Raw genomic sequence first — 17391 nt, 5'->3', positions numbered from 1 at the left:
GTGTCATTGGAATTTTCCCAGCTATTCAGATCTACTTAGTACAAATTAATGACATGTTGCTGGATATTAATTCTGCACCTTTCTTTGGTGCAGTGGGAAAGTGTAACCTGTAGTCTCCTGTCCTGGGCTGGAATCCTGACTCTTACTCTTTTGCTGTGAACCTTAAGCAAATTACTTAATTTCACTGACTTCCTATTATTCTTATCTCCTACCTCTGGGTAACTTGGATGCTTTTAGGTAATAAAAGTTTAGACAGCCCTCATCAGCATCCTGAGCTCAGCCTGGCCAGGAGCAAAGTCTCAGGGGCCAGGAGTCTTTTCTCTCAGAGGTACAGAGTCATAGAGCTTTGCTTTGTCCTCAACCACCTATACCAGGGCACAGCAGAAATTCATGGGTCCTACTGAGACTGGGCCACAAAGCTAGTCCCTCCTAACAGATCAGTAACAGTTTTAAAGAAAGTCCTGATTTTTTTTTCTCACTCTCTTAATTTGTTGACTTTTGGAGGTGGAATCATAGCAACTTATTTTTGACCTGCCTTCATCACTTTATTTATTTATTTGGGGGCAGGGGAGTAGGAGGATAAGGAGAAAGAAAGTCTTTTAAAAAAATTTTATTTACCGGGGCACCTGGGTGGCTCAGTGGGTTAAAGTCTCTGCCTTCGACTCAGGTCATGGTCTCAGGGTCCTGGGATTGAGCCCCGCGTCGGGCTCTCTGCTCAGCAGGGAGCCTGCTTCCGCCTCTCTCTCTGCCTGCCTCTCTGCCTACTTGTGATCTCTGTCTGTTGAATAAATAAATAAAATCTTTTTTAAAAAATTTGTATTTATTTATACTAAAGAGAGAGAGAGGGCAGGGAAGGGGCAGAGGAAGAGGAAGAGAATCTCAACTGAGGAAGCAGACACAGGGTAGAGACTCTACTCTGGGCATGGAGCAGACACAGGGATGGAACCCACGACCTTGGGATCATGACCTGAGTCAAATTCAAGAGTTAGAGGCTTAATCAACTGAGCCACCCCGAGAGAGAGAATCCTAAGCAGGCTCCACACTCAGCATGGGGCCCAGCGCAGGACTCAGTCTCACAACACTGAGATCATGACCTGACCCAAAATCAAGAGTCAGTAGCTTAACCGACTGAGCTACCCAGGCTCCCCTGCCATCATCACTTTATGACTATCACCCTTCTGTCTTCTTAGCCTTTAATTATCATTCAGTAAGTGAGTTGTATGTCAGATTATTGAATTCTTTGGGCCCTCAGTTTCCTTATTATGTGGGAAGTGAGCAGAGGCTTTTCACACTCTTGCCTAATTGCTTTTGTCATTGAGACAAGCGTTTTCAAAATGCATTGGGTAAAGGAAGTGTGGACAGACACCTGAGCAAAACTAACAAATCCCTAGGAATACCAAACTCCTGAATTCATTAAGACTGCATTTCTCTGTTGTACCTACCATAATCATTATCATTCACATTCCAGGATCATCTTGTAAGCGCAGTGACTGTTGTAGGATTTAGATGTTCTTCCGTGAAATACCATGGTAGTTTTAGTATCATTCTGTTCCCCTCAGTTGAAGATAAAGACTGTGTTTACATTTGGCCAAGAATTTAACTCGGTAATTTCTGAGAAACTATGATTCAAGTCAATTTAAATAAAAATTTTAAAAAATCAATGTACTCAGCTCCTTGATTGCATTAACTCACTAATTCAGAGGAAAACTGGTGATGCAGAAAGGGCTATTAGGTTTGGGTTAATAAATAATTCACTCTTTAAAGCAACCAATTATTATCAGGACTGGTTGATACTCACTGAGATTCATAGCAATACAAGTGTGCCTCCCTATGGGTATTAATCTATTAGTATAATGCCCTTCAGAACTGCAATTGTAGTACAACTATACTACTGCTAATAATCGGATCTCAACGGACTGTCGAAGATGGATATAGGAATCAGGTGACCATTTGGGGATGCTTCTTTGGGTGGATATTTGTCACAAGATGCTACTCGATAATTTTTTTCTTCCCGACTGAATAGCGATAATACTCAAAATGATGCCAATACCAAGGAATTCTGGGTGAATATGCCAAATCTGATGACTCACCTAAAGAAAGTGTCGGAACAAAAACCGCAGGCTACATATTATAATGTGGACATGCTCAAATATCAGGTAAGCCTATTCATATGGTCCGGGTGTCTCTTTCACATTATAAATATACATTCTAACATGTCTAACATTAAAGAAAAGTAAACAAAATAGCATTTCTTTTAATACAACTTAAAAGCTATAATTCTTAAGAAAATAAACTCAAAGGGCTACTTGGAGATTACAAAAATGAAGTTGCGGAAACTTTCAATACTTGAGATTATAAATATTGGTAAACTAGTTCACTGTGGTGGTAATATACCCTCTGGGTTGGAAAAAACTTATTTATATTGTGATAAGGAAACCGCTAAAAGTAAAGTATCCATATCATGGTACATTTTACAAAAATGCAAATGACTGTCCTATAAGAATAATATCTAAATTTTGGAGGGTATCAATAACACTGAACAAACATGATACCGCAGAAATTCATCACCTGTATAATCAAAATCTGATAAAAATGCATTTTTAGCTAACTTTTATTTTTCCCCAAAACATTTAAACATTTAGTGACTGCTTTACACTTCTGAGAAATGAAAAGGAGCAAGAAAAGCAAACTCCAATAAAACATTTCTCTGAAGAAGAAATTAAATTTTGAGGCCCATGAAGGGTTCTTTATGCCCAAAGGGGTAAAAATAAAACTGTACTTGCTTTCTTTTACAAACGTTCATTACATACACCACGTCTGTGTTGTCATCACTGATTAAAAACATTTTTTTGACTCTTCAGTGCTATGGGATTCTTTTTGTTGTTGTTGTTGTTGTTGTTGTGTTTTAGTCTCCATATTTGTCATTAAGTAAATCTAGGAAGTAGACAGAATTCATCTATTGCAACATGAGGTTGGTATAAAATTAAACTGTAGACAAGAAACTGCATTCTGAAATTAAGTCAGCTTCCTACCGGCCACTGACTTTAGGCACTTAATCTCCCTGAACCTCTGTTTCCTCCTCTGCAAATAAGGATAATAAGGATTCCTACCTAGATATTTTATAGGTTGTTGTGAGGAGCTAATAGCCTAAGATATTTCAAAGTATTTGTAGAATGTAAGTAGCCCTAGGCCTGTCGTTTTGTTTTAAAGTGAGCTCTGAGGAATCCCTTTTGCTGTTGGTTAGTTGTGGTGGTGTTTTCCAACGATGCGAGGCATTGGGTGGGAAGCGCAATGAGCATTTTGTGGAATTGTCCTCAAATCCCAGCATGTTTAGTTTCTGGCCACCAGGAGCATTCCCCAGGGACTGAAACAATCAAAAACACACCAGCACAAATCCAGAAAGCCCTGGGCAGAAGCCGCGCTGAAGTCAAGGACCCCCGCTGAGACAGAATGCAGAAACAGACAGGGAGGGGTCGGTCGGCTCTGCTTTTGAGTTACCCTAAATAATGTGTTTCCAGAGCAAAGTTCATTCTGCCGAGTGTTGTACTGAAAAAAAACATCTGAAGTTTAAACACTTAGAATGGTTGTTTACCTAAAATTGTCATCAAAGCCATGTCTATCATTTTATAAAAGGATATTCCTATCCGGGCTCTTTCTGCAGCAACCGCAGCTGCCTTACGAGCTCAGCCTGCCCTCAGGCCCCTTCCCCATGGTGCCCATGTGAGCAGGCATTGCCAGGCCTAGAGGAAGCTGTTTATAGTCTTTAAAATCAGCTAAACTCATAATCTGTGCATAAAAACGTGTAGACACCACCCCCACGGCCCCTGTGGTGTGACTGTGCTGAGAGAAGAAGATGGTCCTAGAGCCACATTCATCATGACAGTGAACAGTCATGAAATAATAACGTTACGAATTTTTTTCACTGTGGATCCAGAAATCAAGTTGGTATTACTGCCTTTAGGTAAGACAATATGGTTGATTCTACAAACATGGCTTTTCCTTGGTCAAACTCACAGTGGATTCTGACTAGAACTGATGGGAGACAGTAGAATGCACCTGCTCCAGTTAGAGAATGTGGGTTCAAGGGCTCACTTTGGCAAATCCCAAAGGAGTAATAATAACCTGCTTCATCTAACTCACTGGTGTGTTGTGAAGGGAAAGTATGGTAAGAGTATTAACAGGTAATACAAATGAAAACGTTAATGCTTTACACAGTGCTAAGCACAATGCTGTTGCACATAAAATATCTTCGATTTCCCCACAAGCCTATGGATAGATATGATTGTTATAATTCCCATTTGGCAGCTGAAGAAATTACTGAGACTCAGAGAGGTTTAGTGACTGGCCCAAGATCACTCAGCTTGTAAGTGACAGTCAGAGCTTACATCCAAGACTGTTGAACTCCTTGTCCTCAGCTCTTAAGCAATGTGGTATCACCTCCTTTCCTGACACAAGTGCTTTGTAAACTCTAAAGTGCTATAGAGAGTTTAGGAACTGATTTTGTTTTTAATCTGTAACCATTTCCCTGAAGCACTCAGCTCTCTTTCACAGGGCACCCTTTATGGTGCTGTTTACTGACAGCTCATTTGTGAGCAGCACCAACCACACGATGACATTTGACCCCTCAGAACCTTCCTATGGGAGATCATCATAAATTCCGGTTTTGTTTCAGATTAATGGTCGAGCCTTAAATATTCTCTTTCCTGTCTTTCGGCCAGGTGTCTGCCCAGGGCATTCAGTCCACACCTCTGAACCTGGCCGTGAACTGGCGGTGCGAGCCAGCCAGCACTGACCTGCGCATAGATTACAAATACAATACGGACGCCATGACAACGGCCGTAGCCCTCAACAACGTGCAGTTCCTGGTCCCCATAGATGGAGGAGTAACCAAGCTCCAGGCCGTGCTCCCACCCGCAGTCTGGTAAGGAGCCCAAGTCCCCTCCCTCTTCCCCAAATGGGCAAAGGGCTCATAGCCTTCATAGCATTTGTGTTTCCTACAGGAGGATATCACAGCAGACCTCTGTGTCAGGGTTCAGGGCAGGAAACTGAAACCATTCTGTTATTTTAAGCAGAGAAGGATTTAACACAGGGATTTAGATGCTCACACGACAGTGGAAGCGTGAGAGAAATAAGCTTTAGGCGGATCTCCAAGAACGTTTCCCAGAACGCTGCAGAACTCACTCGCCAGGGAAGCTGCTCCCTCTGCCACAACCAAGAAGCAGATAAACCCGAAAGCTGCCCATGGAGCGCCACTGAATTCAAGAACTCACCACGGCCATGTTAATCCAAGGACGAGAAAGTTCCTACAAGCACTGCCTTCACTGCTTCTCAAACCCACACACCTGGAGATGGGACTTCATGGAGCACTTTGTGAGAAGATCTCCACATCTCACCTACGCCGCTGGCCAGCAGGAAAGAGCCACGAATGTGGCAGGAGAAGGGTCTCTTCCTCCCTTCTAGCCTCCAAATCTCAAGCAGTGTTTGTGATTGGCGGACCCTAACCTGCATCTAGGACACTAACTGCAGGGGCATCTGAGCAATGTAGGGTTTTGTTTTGTAGCCTCTGGACTATTAAAAAGGCACCACTAGAGAAGGTATGGGAACAGCTATTGAAGAGACACTGAGAGTAGCTATTAAAAATAACTTGTTCTCTTAGAAAAAGTATTCTAGTTTTTCCATGTGATTGTCAGAAGAATAATCAGAACATTAAAAAAAAAAGGCAGCCATATGACAGTGAAAACTTAAGTTACCTGAATTAATTGATTAAGACTTATCATCTAGGATAAGTAGGTGTGTCAAAAAATTTAACTGCATTGTCCTTTATATGTTTTCCTATATTGTGGCTAGTTACAATAAGGAACAGAAAAAAGAGAGCATTTATGTCAATGGATGGATGGATAGATAGATCAATCGATCGATAATATTATCGATAGATAATCCTTTAATTGTAGCTAACATTTTCAAGATCCTTTTTTTAAATCATCACTATCTAGAAAAAAATGGCATCCATTAAACGAAAACCTTTCCATATGCAAAAGCCTTTTACCTATTTTATTTTTAGGAATGCTGAACAGCAAAGAATATTATGGAAGATTCCTGATATTTCTCAGAAGTCAGAAAATGGAGGTAATGCAATCACAGGCTTACTTTATTTGATATACAAAGCTGAAATAACTTTCAGGCATTAGAAAACTATTAAAATGCACAGCTTAGAAGCAAGCGAAGTAGTTCACTTTGCTTTGGTATATACTTATTTCAACTAATAAAGAACAAATAATTCCTCAGTGAATCCTCTACTTCCCTTTTTCTGCCCAACCCCATGTCAAACAGACCACACTTCAGAGAAGAGCTTTGAATGAGACATGTTTTCATTTTGCGTCAGATCTCTACTCCATGGTAGTTGAGGTATTTCTCACTTTCCTCTGACTAGGAAAATACATTGCCTTCCAAGTAATATGCTCCCAAATTTAAGTACCATTTGGTTGAATTATAATTTCAACAGTGTTCAAAAAAAAGTTCCTCATGATATTTCATAATAAATTTTATTCATCACCATTTTATCACTGAAACATATACATATACTATTTTCTAATAAGTTAGATTTTATATGTTAACTTTTGAATATAATTTCTAAAACTATATCCAGCATGTTATGTTGACTATTATCTTGTAATGATACATACTTTTTTGTAATGATAAATACTCTTTTTGTAGGGGTAGGTTCTTTATTGGCAAGATTTCAGTTATCTGAAGGTCCAAGCAAACCCTCCCCACTGGTTGTGCAGTTCACAAGTGAAGGAAGCACCCTTTCCGGATGTGACATTGAACTTGTTGGAGCAGGGTATCGGTTCTCACTCATCAAGAAAAGGTTTGCTGCAGGTAAGTGGGCATCCTGTGAGTTTTCATTTGCAAAAATAGTGTCACCTTAGCTACTCTCTCAAGAAGGAATAGTGTCTGATATGCTCATCTTCTTTTTTTTCCACTTCCCCATTCCCAATCCCCATTTCTCATCCCATTAGAAAGAAAACTGATTGTAGAATGAAGTAAAAATGGGATAATAACCTGGAAATCAGAATTAGGAAGGCTGTGGTTACTTATCTGGCTCTGTTTCTTGTATGGGAATGACCAGTTATTCCCATTATATACATTATATACACACATATACACTGAGGTTAATTAAATGGAGTAAATCCTACTGTTTTTATGTTGACAAAATAAATGCTATGTGCCTCTGAATTTACCTCTTACCTGAAGACTCTTTTTCCTCCAATAAGACTTTATAGATTTTATATTTGTCAGGCATAGCTGAAATCTGAGAGGGTCCATCTTTCACTTTAAAATAAGCAACCTGGGGAGCCTGGGTGGCTCAGTGGGTTAAGCCTCTGCCTTCGGCTCAGGTCATGATCCCAGCATCCTGGGATCGAGCCCCACATCAGGCTCCCTGCTCAGCAGTGAGCCTGCTTCCCCCCTCTCTCTCTGCCTGCCTCTCTGCCTACTTGTGATCTGTCTCTGTCAAATAAATAAATAAACTCTTTTAAATAAATAAATAAATAAAATAAGAAAACTTAGGGGCGCCTGGGTGGTCAGTGGGATAAGCCTCTGTCTTCGGTCCAGGTCATGATCTCAGGGTCCTGGGTTTGAACCCCTCATCGGGCTCTCTGCTCAGCGGGGAGTCTGCTCCGCCCGCCACTCTGCCTGCGTCTCTGCCTACTTGTGATCTCTCTGTCAAATAAATAAATAAAATCTTTAAAAAAATAAATAAAATAAGCAACCTTAAAGAATCTAGGGCAGTATCAGAAATGGTTGCCTATAAGCTGAATATGACCATGAGACAGGTTTTTGGCACACATGATAGTTTGTTGATGAAGGAGTTCCCAATATTAGGGTGATTATACTTATCAATGACTTGTCGGGATAACTCCTGGTTTTAATGCCTATTGTACTCATGTAATTATTAGTTATAACCCCTCCATTCTCAAAAATTTCCCAGGTTATATGGTTACTCTTCCCATAACAAGCGGATTCCCACATCCAGAAACAAATCTCCCAACCTATCCTAAAACCCAAACCTCTGCAAATGGTTCATATGTGGAAACATAAAAGGCAACTAGCTGGTCTGAGAAATTGAAAACTTAAGAAATTATATGTATTTTATACTAGTATCACACCCCACAAGATGCAGTATTTGGCTTCTAGGAGTAGGACAGGTGGAATGAAAATGTTGCCCATATCATAATCCCATTTTGAAACAAGCAGGTAACCTGTTGATACGTTGTTTTGTTTTGCAGGAAAATACTTGGCAGATAACTAATAAAATCTTATGGAAGGATTTGGAGGATTCACATAATGGAGAACTGTTGTATGAGAAACAGGTTTTAATTTTGGTTTGATGGAAACAAACCAAAATCTGCACTTGGGATATATCTGCTGGAAATGTCCATGACTTTCAGCTATGATTTCCCTCACACAATACCATGATGACCAGTCTTACAGTATTTACTTCTAGGTGTAATATTGTTAATGGTTTTAAAATGTAATTATTGTATTTGTAAATTGTACTCATTCCAGTAAGGCAGTTAGACACTTGAGTTTTAGCATTTTACCATTCCTGAAATGGATGTAATTTAAACTGTGGTATGTAAATTTAATAGTAGTACTGTTGAATGGCACAATGCTTACAGAGGTAGATTGCATTTTGTCAATATATAAAATTTAAATATAATATTGATAGCTGTCATAAAGGGGGTGCCACATACAAAGAAAATTAAGTGGAACCAGAAAAAAAACCTTCCTTTTCTTCAATCCTTAGTATGTTTTACTCTAGTGCTAAATAAAAATTCTATCTTCAAATATTTAGTGGGTTAAATTCAGAAACTATTTCAGAAAAAAAATTCTAAAGTTACAGCATATTCAAGAAGAGCATTTAATTACCACTTTTTAAAAAGCTTTTTTTTCAAACTGCAAATTTCATAAAAATGCAAACTGTGTAAACAGGGCCTCTTATTTTTATAACTTGTGTAAAAAGGGAAAGCAAATTCATATTTAAAGTTTAAGTATATGAAATTATAATCAAGAGTAAAGAAGATGTTGAAGTCTTAACTACTTCCCCCTCTCTCTACAGTTTAACAAATGTGGAGATTGCTGAATAATATCAGACTAAAGCCCACATTGTGATTTTAAAATTTCAAGACTTTCCATAGTTGAACCAGTGAACAACTTTTGCACAATTACTCTAAACAGAGTCTCTCCCATCTAACATGGGGAATGGTACCACGTATCTTTCTCTTTACCTGCGGGAATCACAACATTAAAACTAAAACTCAGAAAAAAAAAAATTAGTCCCCTGTTTAAGTCCAGAAGGAAAATTTTAATCATCATCATTTATATCATTTGAAAAGGAAAAAATAAAGCTTTAAAAATGAAATCCTATCCACATTATCATGCAATAAATTTCCTTTTGGATAAGATTCATCATATGTCACTATATATCTTTGCCATTCTCGGGGAGTCAGATAGAGAGTTACCCAGAAATTTATGTCATGATTTCATTGTAGCGAGGTATTATTGAAACTGTAATTACTCAGTCTGGCCTCACAGTGTGAGGATTCAGAACGGAGAAGCACTCCTTCTGGGGCGGGTCTCAGCTGTAAACTCTTCCTCCTGCACTATCTGAAAACATAAAACTTCCTTTAAGTCATAGACCTTATTTTAAACATGAACCGATTCTTATTCTAAGTTATATTATTAGCTTCCGAGATCAGACAAGATCGGGTGCGTTCTGGGTGGTATGGCCGTAGACTCTAAGTTATATTATTAAATAACTGGAATTATTAAGCTGTTGTATTCCTCATTAGTTGCTAAATTTTATTTTACATTCATGTATATTTGACAAAGAATCGTTAGTCCCTTTAAATTTTAGATCAAATTAAATTTTGTAAGTCTTACTTTTAAAATGAGATCGTGACGGGCAGTTGTTTATAGTGGAAATTTTTAAATTAACATTTGTACTTCTCAATCAATACTTGCTGCCCACAAAATGTTCAAAATGATCTGTTTTACCTCAGAAGAATTCCTACTATTCAGATACTCAGTTGGCTCCCCAGTCTGGTGTGGAAGTTTTTTGGACAAATTATTAATACACTCATTTTAAGTAAAGATATTCAATTTGATTTTGAAACCAAAATAGGAAAGGCAAACTTTTAAATCCCATAAAACATGGGGAAACATCAAAGACTGAAAACCAATGGAGAGTAAGCAGCAGAAAATTGAGAATTATCCAGCATATGAATATAAAAATGCGTTTTTAAGTAATCAATTCATAAGGAAAACGTATTGAATATTAACACAAAGCATATTAAAAATGTGTAAATATTACTGGTTCTTAATGTCTTGCTCTTTATATTTTATTTTATATAGTTCTAGAGTGAATTAGTAATTAAACACAAGGGTTTTTTTCGAAGAATAATTCTGTTGATATTGTAAAAATATAATTTAAAACATGGATTACATAATCTCTAACATTATTCAAACATTTCCAGGAACTAAATTCGACCCTATGAAGATCTCTTATGATCCCTTGACTGGTCTTTGTGAAACAGAATGGAGGCCATTGGCTTCATAACTATTAAACTTTCAATAACCAGAACCTCAATAGAGAAGATATCCCTTCTTCTTTCAGAAAAATAGGTCAAATAATAACACAATAAACTCATATCAGGGCTTTAGATTTTGGTAGTTTTTTTTTTTTAACCTTGTAGTTTACAATCTCCTCTTAAACCCATATCCATAGTACTGTATAATAAGAATTCCTGTTAGGAAAAAAGATCCTAGATAATTCAAGAGTCTCTACTACATTAAAAAAAAAAAAAAAAAAAAAACATGAAGTCAGGTTCATTATCAATTCCTAAACAGAACAAAATGGGCAAGTACATATTAATATTTTCAATACCAGGGGTTAATATAGAAAGAGTTCTCATTAACCAGAACACCACTTCTTGAGATTTATTATTTTAAAAGTTTCTGTTCTAACAAGATAGGAAGTATGAATGGTATTGCTTTATTTTGACAACATGGAAAGTATGTTTTTCTTTTTAAATAAATTCCATATTTTCTTGATATTTTTAAAAATAAATTCTTGTTAAGAATTAGTCTGAATTTTACCATAGTTGGAATTTATAATTCCTAGGAATTATATTTTTAATTATTTTTAAAGCTCTGTTCTTTTCTACACCTACAGACAAAAGGAAAATTCACTGTATGGTATTTGGGAATCTATTTCACCTATAAAGAAAGGACATTCATATTTCAAATGGTTTTGAATGAATAGAGATGTTTTATTTTTGTTTTTACATATTTTTACTCAATCTGCAAAGTGTCTGAGGCAATCCTGACACATATTTTCATTTCTAAATCTTCCTTTCAAATAAGCCTGGTGACTACAGTAACTATTGCTAATTGCTGCGGTGTGACATTGGACAAATCACTGATTTCTTAGTTTCTCATCTTTAGAACGAGGGATTGGGACTGCCAGTGTTTTTCAAGTTTTTCTTAACAACAGGCCTTTTATCTTCTAAAATTACATATGGAATCCCATTAGGTAAAACAGCTCAAAGCAATGTTGTAGTTCCTGCCACGCTTTAGACCTGGGGTCCCCACCCCCACCCCAGCACGATTTGAACTCGTCGTAACACACCAACGATCTCTAAAATTTCTCTCACCTCTGAGGTTCCATGATTCTACTAGATCACATAGATCCACTGTGGCGGTTTCCTAAGAAAATGTGTGAAATCACATAAATTGACTGATAGATAATAAAACTTTACATTTACTTGACTGCTTACCATATACCAGTCACTACAGATATTTAATCCTCATAGCAACCCCAAAGTTGTAAGCCCTCTTTGTAATTCCTGTTTTACAAACGATGACATTGAGGCTTAGAGTAATAAATTTTCCTGAAGCGACACAGCAGCAGGAAGTAACGCAGTTACAAGGGGGCCCCTTGTTGTTCATTCTGGGAAATAAATTCTTCTGTTTCATTTTACTAAACGTATATCATTTGAATCCCAAGGTTAACGGTGCTATGAAAAATTAGTATCAAAATAAGGATAATTCCAATAACAAAATTGTTGGGAAAGGGTACATTTCCCAGAGTATGACTTGTGGATCACTTGTACTAACATTCATTTAAAAGGGCAATGACTTTGGCTCACTTACCACTATCCCGGAGCCTATACAATAGCAAGAATCAACAAGTTTATATTGAATGAATAAATCTCCAGGGATGAGGTTTAGGAATATGTATTTTGACGAGCACCCAAAGTCTGGGAATCCCTGCCCTAATAGATCTCTGTGGTCCTTCTTGGTTACGACATTATATCGACTATATTAAATTATAAGTTGACTATCATTTTTCTAGTGAATTTATTTTTTCACTCAGTCCATTTAACTTTCTCCAATCAAAAAAAAAATAATAAAAATAAAAAAGAAATAAAAAACTAAAAAAGATTCAAGGCTTTTTCTAGGAAAATCCTTATTTTTTCCTTAGAGTTTTCCTGTCATGCTATCTAGTTTCAAGGTGGCCTGAAATACATTCTCTCATTTTCACATTTCTGTCCTTTTCATCAATGTCTTAAAAGACCTAGAGAAGCAGTAGACAGATTACAAGCTGCCACTCACTGCAAATACAAAGTCCTAATAAATGTCTCCTTCCTTGCAAGAGACACTCAGATAGACATGTAGATTCTGAGCTGACCATATTTATCTTGTAGGCCTTTGAATTGGATGCTTTATAAGCGTGGACCAGTGTCATTCTAAAAGAGTTGCATCATCATTTTTGTTTTTCCTTTTTTTTTTTTTTTTTCAAAATAATCACAGCTCTCCATTAAATTTGAATGACAGAGTAAAATATGTAGATATCTACAATAAGAAGTGTTTGTTGAGTTCTTTTTTTTTTTTTTAAGCTTTCTTTTTCCTTAAGATTATGCATTCAGCAAAATTCCATTCAGTCTAAAAATACTCATTTCACTACATGGTTTTCTGACCAGCAATTTTTTTTTAATGGAAGCTAAATTTTTTATGATATTCAATGGAGGATGATCTCTAAATATCCCTTTAAAAGTTAATATAAGTAAGAATGATGTTTCCTTGAAGTAAGTCAAATTAAGTTGCTGATATGAATGAACAAGTTGATCTGTGCTAATTGATTGAAGTGTTCTGATGATGCACATTTTACTGTGTGCACTTCTGTTATGAGGCTTTATTGGATTTTCCTGCTTCATTTGGGTTTGGTATTTTTTTTAATCCATTTGGCAAATAGCATTTAAATGTGATTCCCTCACTCATGAATTAAACATGACTGCCATTACATTACTTTTCATGCATGAAATGTTTGGAGGGAAGATGAAGTAGAAATCCAATATTTAAATCTCCAAATATTAAAAACAAACGACAACAAAAGAAACCCCACTTGCTTTTCTATGGGTCATTGCTTTGATGTTCTGTCATCTTCTGTAGGCTAGAGTTGCAATTTTAATATCTGATTCAAATTGAAAAATTCTTCTTGATGGAAAGTCAAATTTTAGGGTCTCTTGAGTTGACTGTGGTCAGATTTCTTGATTTCCCCACATGTTTAATATTTGATCTCTATCCTAAATGAGTATTCTTGTGAGAGAAGGCACCTCCTTGACATTCACCATAAGTATAATCATTTATTCTCTAGGTATAACTTCTAAAGTTATTTTTCCTTTGACTTATAGTAATTTTTTGACTTATAGTATTTTTGATTGCCTCCTTCTATCCCTAGGGTAGTAGGTTGCTTATTCTAAATACACCTATAACCTTATAAGAAAAGATGTTTCAATGAGAAGCAAATATATTTTTATGTGTCCCTTAATGCCTAAAAGAAAATAAGCAAGAGATACTTCTGCATTCACCTATATTCCAGTATTTTCCAAATCATGTCCAGGTCTACTGTTTCTCACAAATGTTCACTGTGGCCTGAGAATCTGTGGTCCTATGCTATAGTCCCCACTCCTCAGACATTTGATAATAAAGGTTAGTGTTTTAATGAAGCTTAAGAAAGTTACTAAATCACAAAAACACTTTTTTTTTTCTAAAACACACCTCGAGGAAACTTTAGAAAAAGTTTTCTTGTAACACCAGCTTACATATCCTTCAAGAACCACAAATAATACAACCAGGAATGTTTCGAAAGGATGCTTCTGGGTTTTTGTTTAACTTTAAGAATTCCTGCGACTTCAAATGAGTTAGTAACATTTTAAATTTCATTAGTATATCTTAGTGAATTTAACTTTATCCCCTAAAATATTCAAAATAAAACAACAATGTTGCTTTAATTTTCTAAGTATTATTTTTAAGGTCTGCTCCTATGACCAGCAAATCAGGCTACCATCGGTTGCAAACAATTCAAATTCTTTACAGAATGAAATTAACACAAGTGAACAATCTTTGGTAATATGTTATTAAGTGGTTTTAAGAAACTGAATCATGATAAATGAACACTGACTGCATTTTTACATAACCTTGTTAGAAACTATATGAAAAACATTTTTTAAATGAAAGGGATATATTGTTTAGCAAAGATTTTGCAGAACCCTACACTCTATTAATGAACATTTCACAGTTCTTTTTTGTTATGCCTTATTTTGCAAATCAATTGTTTTTACACAAAATCAGCAAAATTCCTTTTAAAAAATTCCTGGACAAACTGATTCAGAATATAGCTGGATCACTTTACATTTCTTTAAATATAGCTCAATTTTTAATTCATTCAGAGTTTGTGAATTGGTTGATAGATGATTAAGACATTTATCATTTTTAAATATTCCATTGAATGAGATCATGCAAGTGTTAATTCTATCTCATTTGTTCAGTTGTATGTTACTTCATTGACATTTTCTCTCCTTTTTTTTGACAAAACAAATGCTTACTGTTATTCATACATGCATCGTTACTTCAAACTATTTTAATAATACACCAAATGACTACCAATGGGATCACTTCCCAAGGTCCAAAGCCAGATTTTTTTCTTTTCCTTGCAAGAGATGATAAGATGATCATTTTTATAACTGTATTGGCTTTGCAGTTCAGTATTGAATGCTTGCTTTGTAAAATAGAAGTGCATGAAAGAGACTGGCTCCTGTCTGATCTGTGTCTCTGTTTCTTCTCTCTTAGTCTAAGAGAGTTGGAAAATTGCTCCTGAATATGTTTTCTTGAAAAAGCCAAGTGTTGGTACTTGTATGATGATACGCTAATCTTATCTCTGAGCAGAGCTTCACTATAGGCCAAGCAGTCCTTTATAGAGCTGGTTTTTTTTTTTTTAACTGTTTGAATATTATTGGATTTCAATGTACGAATACTTTTTTTTCAATTTTTCACTTTGTGTAGGAAAAAAAACTCTATGAATGAAATGATCAAGCTTTAATTATCATGCCTACTAAGTAGAATTCTTTTTTTTTTCTTACTCTAAAAATCAGAAAAACTAGGAAAAGAATCTCAGAGAAATTTTGCTGTGTTTCTAGAGGTGATAAAATTCCGTCAGTTGTCTTTCTTAAGAAAAATGCTTATTAGTGTATACCTTAATTTGAGTTGGTGGTAGCCTTTATTCCTTTATTCAGAACTCCCCATGATCTTTATAGTGACAGTAAACTGAATTTCCTCATGACCTTGTACGGAGCATATAATTTCACAGAATTCCTTGAGCATAACATATTTATAAAAGAAATTGTGGGTTAAAATGCTTAAGTATATTTTTTAAAACCTAGTTAAAAATGTCGATGCTTGGCTCTTTTTCCTACATGTGTAATTCAACAGAGAGTACTTTTATTCTCATAACCATTACTGCTTTGTCTATGATGAAAGCTTTACTGCTTCTGTGCTGTACTCAAGGAAAAAAAACAGCAAAAGAAGCAGGGGTTCACTGCAGTAAAGCTCGCTGTTGAGCAATGGTGACATGAATGTGTAGTATTGATTTATTGAAGATAATCATGAGAACATTTTAAATTACTTGCCTTATGAGTTAGAAAATGTGTGGATATCATTTTTTGTAAATAATGATTTTTACAAATGTTTTTTCCTTCATAATTTTCCCAATCACCCATTTCACAAAATCCTGAATATGCAATGATTTATCATGACACATTACTGCAACTAGGGTTCCCGTTTCAGAACAAACTTTAATTATACATGAGATCAAGACGAAATACCTAAAGTAAGTTGTTATTAAAATGTGATTTTTTTTTCTGGAAAATAAATGAAAAATGTAAAAATAAACTGAGTTGTGAACCTCTTTTATATCACCAGTCTCTTGAAATTTGACGCATATTTCTGGAAAATTTCACTGTCCCTTTACGGTGAGCAAGGCACACAAAAAGGTTGGGCACAGAGCAAGGGTTTTAGAGTTGGACAGATCCCAGCTCTGTGATCTAACTATAAAGGGGAATGTTACTCTTTGATTCTTCATCCTTATCTTTAAGAAAATGAAGTTACTATCCCTCATCATACGGTCAATGAAGAGATTAAATGAGATAATCTTTACCAATCACCTAATGGTTCCTACCTACTAGGAAGTAGATATTCAATAAATGGTCCTTTCCTGTTCTTATTTTTCTATGAATAGGGATTGGGATGGGGCCAGAACACTTCAGTGCCCTTTCTCCAACTCTGTTCTAACTCTTACCGGCTCTGTCGTTATCCCAGTGTATTGTTCTTATCAGCTAATGCTAACTACACTGAGGGCCCTTCAAGGGACAGGTGCCAAGCCAGCGACTTAGAGGCGTTGTTTTATTCCTAACTCCAATAATTGACTACATAAGCGTCCTTTTAAAGGTTTGGATTTGTTTGCTTTGGGTTGGGGGAGGGGCCCTGGGTTGATTATTAAGGAGGAAGAGCTTATTAGATATCTTGGGTAGGTCCTCCGGGGCCAAACAGCCTTTATTTCAAAGCTTCCTAAACTTTAAGAGGCTGGGAAGAGAGGTGTTAAAGAAAGCGAAAGAGCCCCGTTTGCAATGCTAAGGAGATAAGCCCACGCGCAGCACGTTTAAGGCTCTGGGAGTATTATTTAATATCGCAGAATCTCCATTTTCTCTATCTGTAAAGGAAGAATAACCCTTCCCAGACAGAGTTGTTGGGACAACTAAATAAAACGAAAACTGTTTGCCAGTATTTGGTAAATATAAGCTCTCGGTAACTACCCCTATGATCAAGCTTCTGCACCACGGAGCAGGGTGGGGGGAAGTAGTGTCTGGGGTCTGGGAACGGGAAAGGGAGCTCTGCTTTCTCTCTGTACGTCGGATTTCCTGTCCCAGGAAACCGCAGTACTTCCCACTCCTGCCCCAGACATTTAGGGAAAAGGAACAGGATGAGGGCTCA

At 36.5% G+C, this 17391-nt stretch overlaps 1 protein-coding gene across 25 annotated transcripts in view; it reads left to right on the top strand.

Annotated features, from left to right (window-relative positions):
• Positions 1-9736, top strand: part of SGIP1 (SH3GL interacting endocytic adaptor 1) — a 219656-nt gene extending 209920 nt beyond the window's left edge. For all 25 annotated transcript variants that reach the window (XM_047726627.1, XM_047726628.1, XM_047726629.1 and 22 more), the window contains 5 exons: positions 2024-2156; positions 4719-4921; positions 6062-6126; positions 6715-6879; positions 8289-9736. In XM_047726627.1, coding sequence (XP_047582583.1) covers positions 2024-2156; positions 4719-4921; positions 6062-6126; positions 6715-6879; positions 8289-8311 — 589 coding nt within the window. In that variant the 3' untranslated portion in view covers positions 8312-9736. The remainder of the gene's footprint in view (positions 1-2023; positions 2157-4718; positions 4922-6061; positions 6127-6714; positions 6880-8288) is intronic.
• Positions 9737-17391: the final 7655 nt, after the last annotated feature.

Source organism: Lutra lutra, chromosome 4 (assembly GCF_902655055.1).
Source record: "Lutra lutra chromosome 4, mLutLut1.2, whole genome shotgun sequence".
Taxonomy (NCBI): Eukaryota; Metazoa; Chordata; class Mammalia; order Carnivora; family Mustelidae; genus Lutra; species Lutra lutra.
This window is presented reverse-complemented; position numbering and strand designations above follow the sequence as displayed.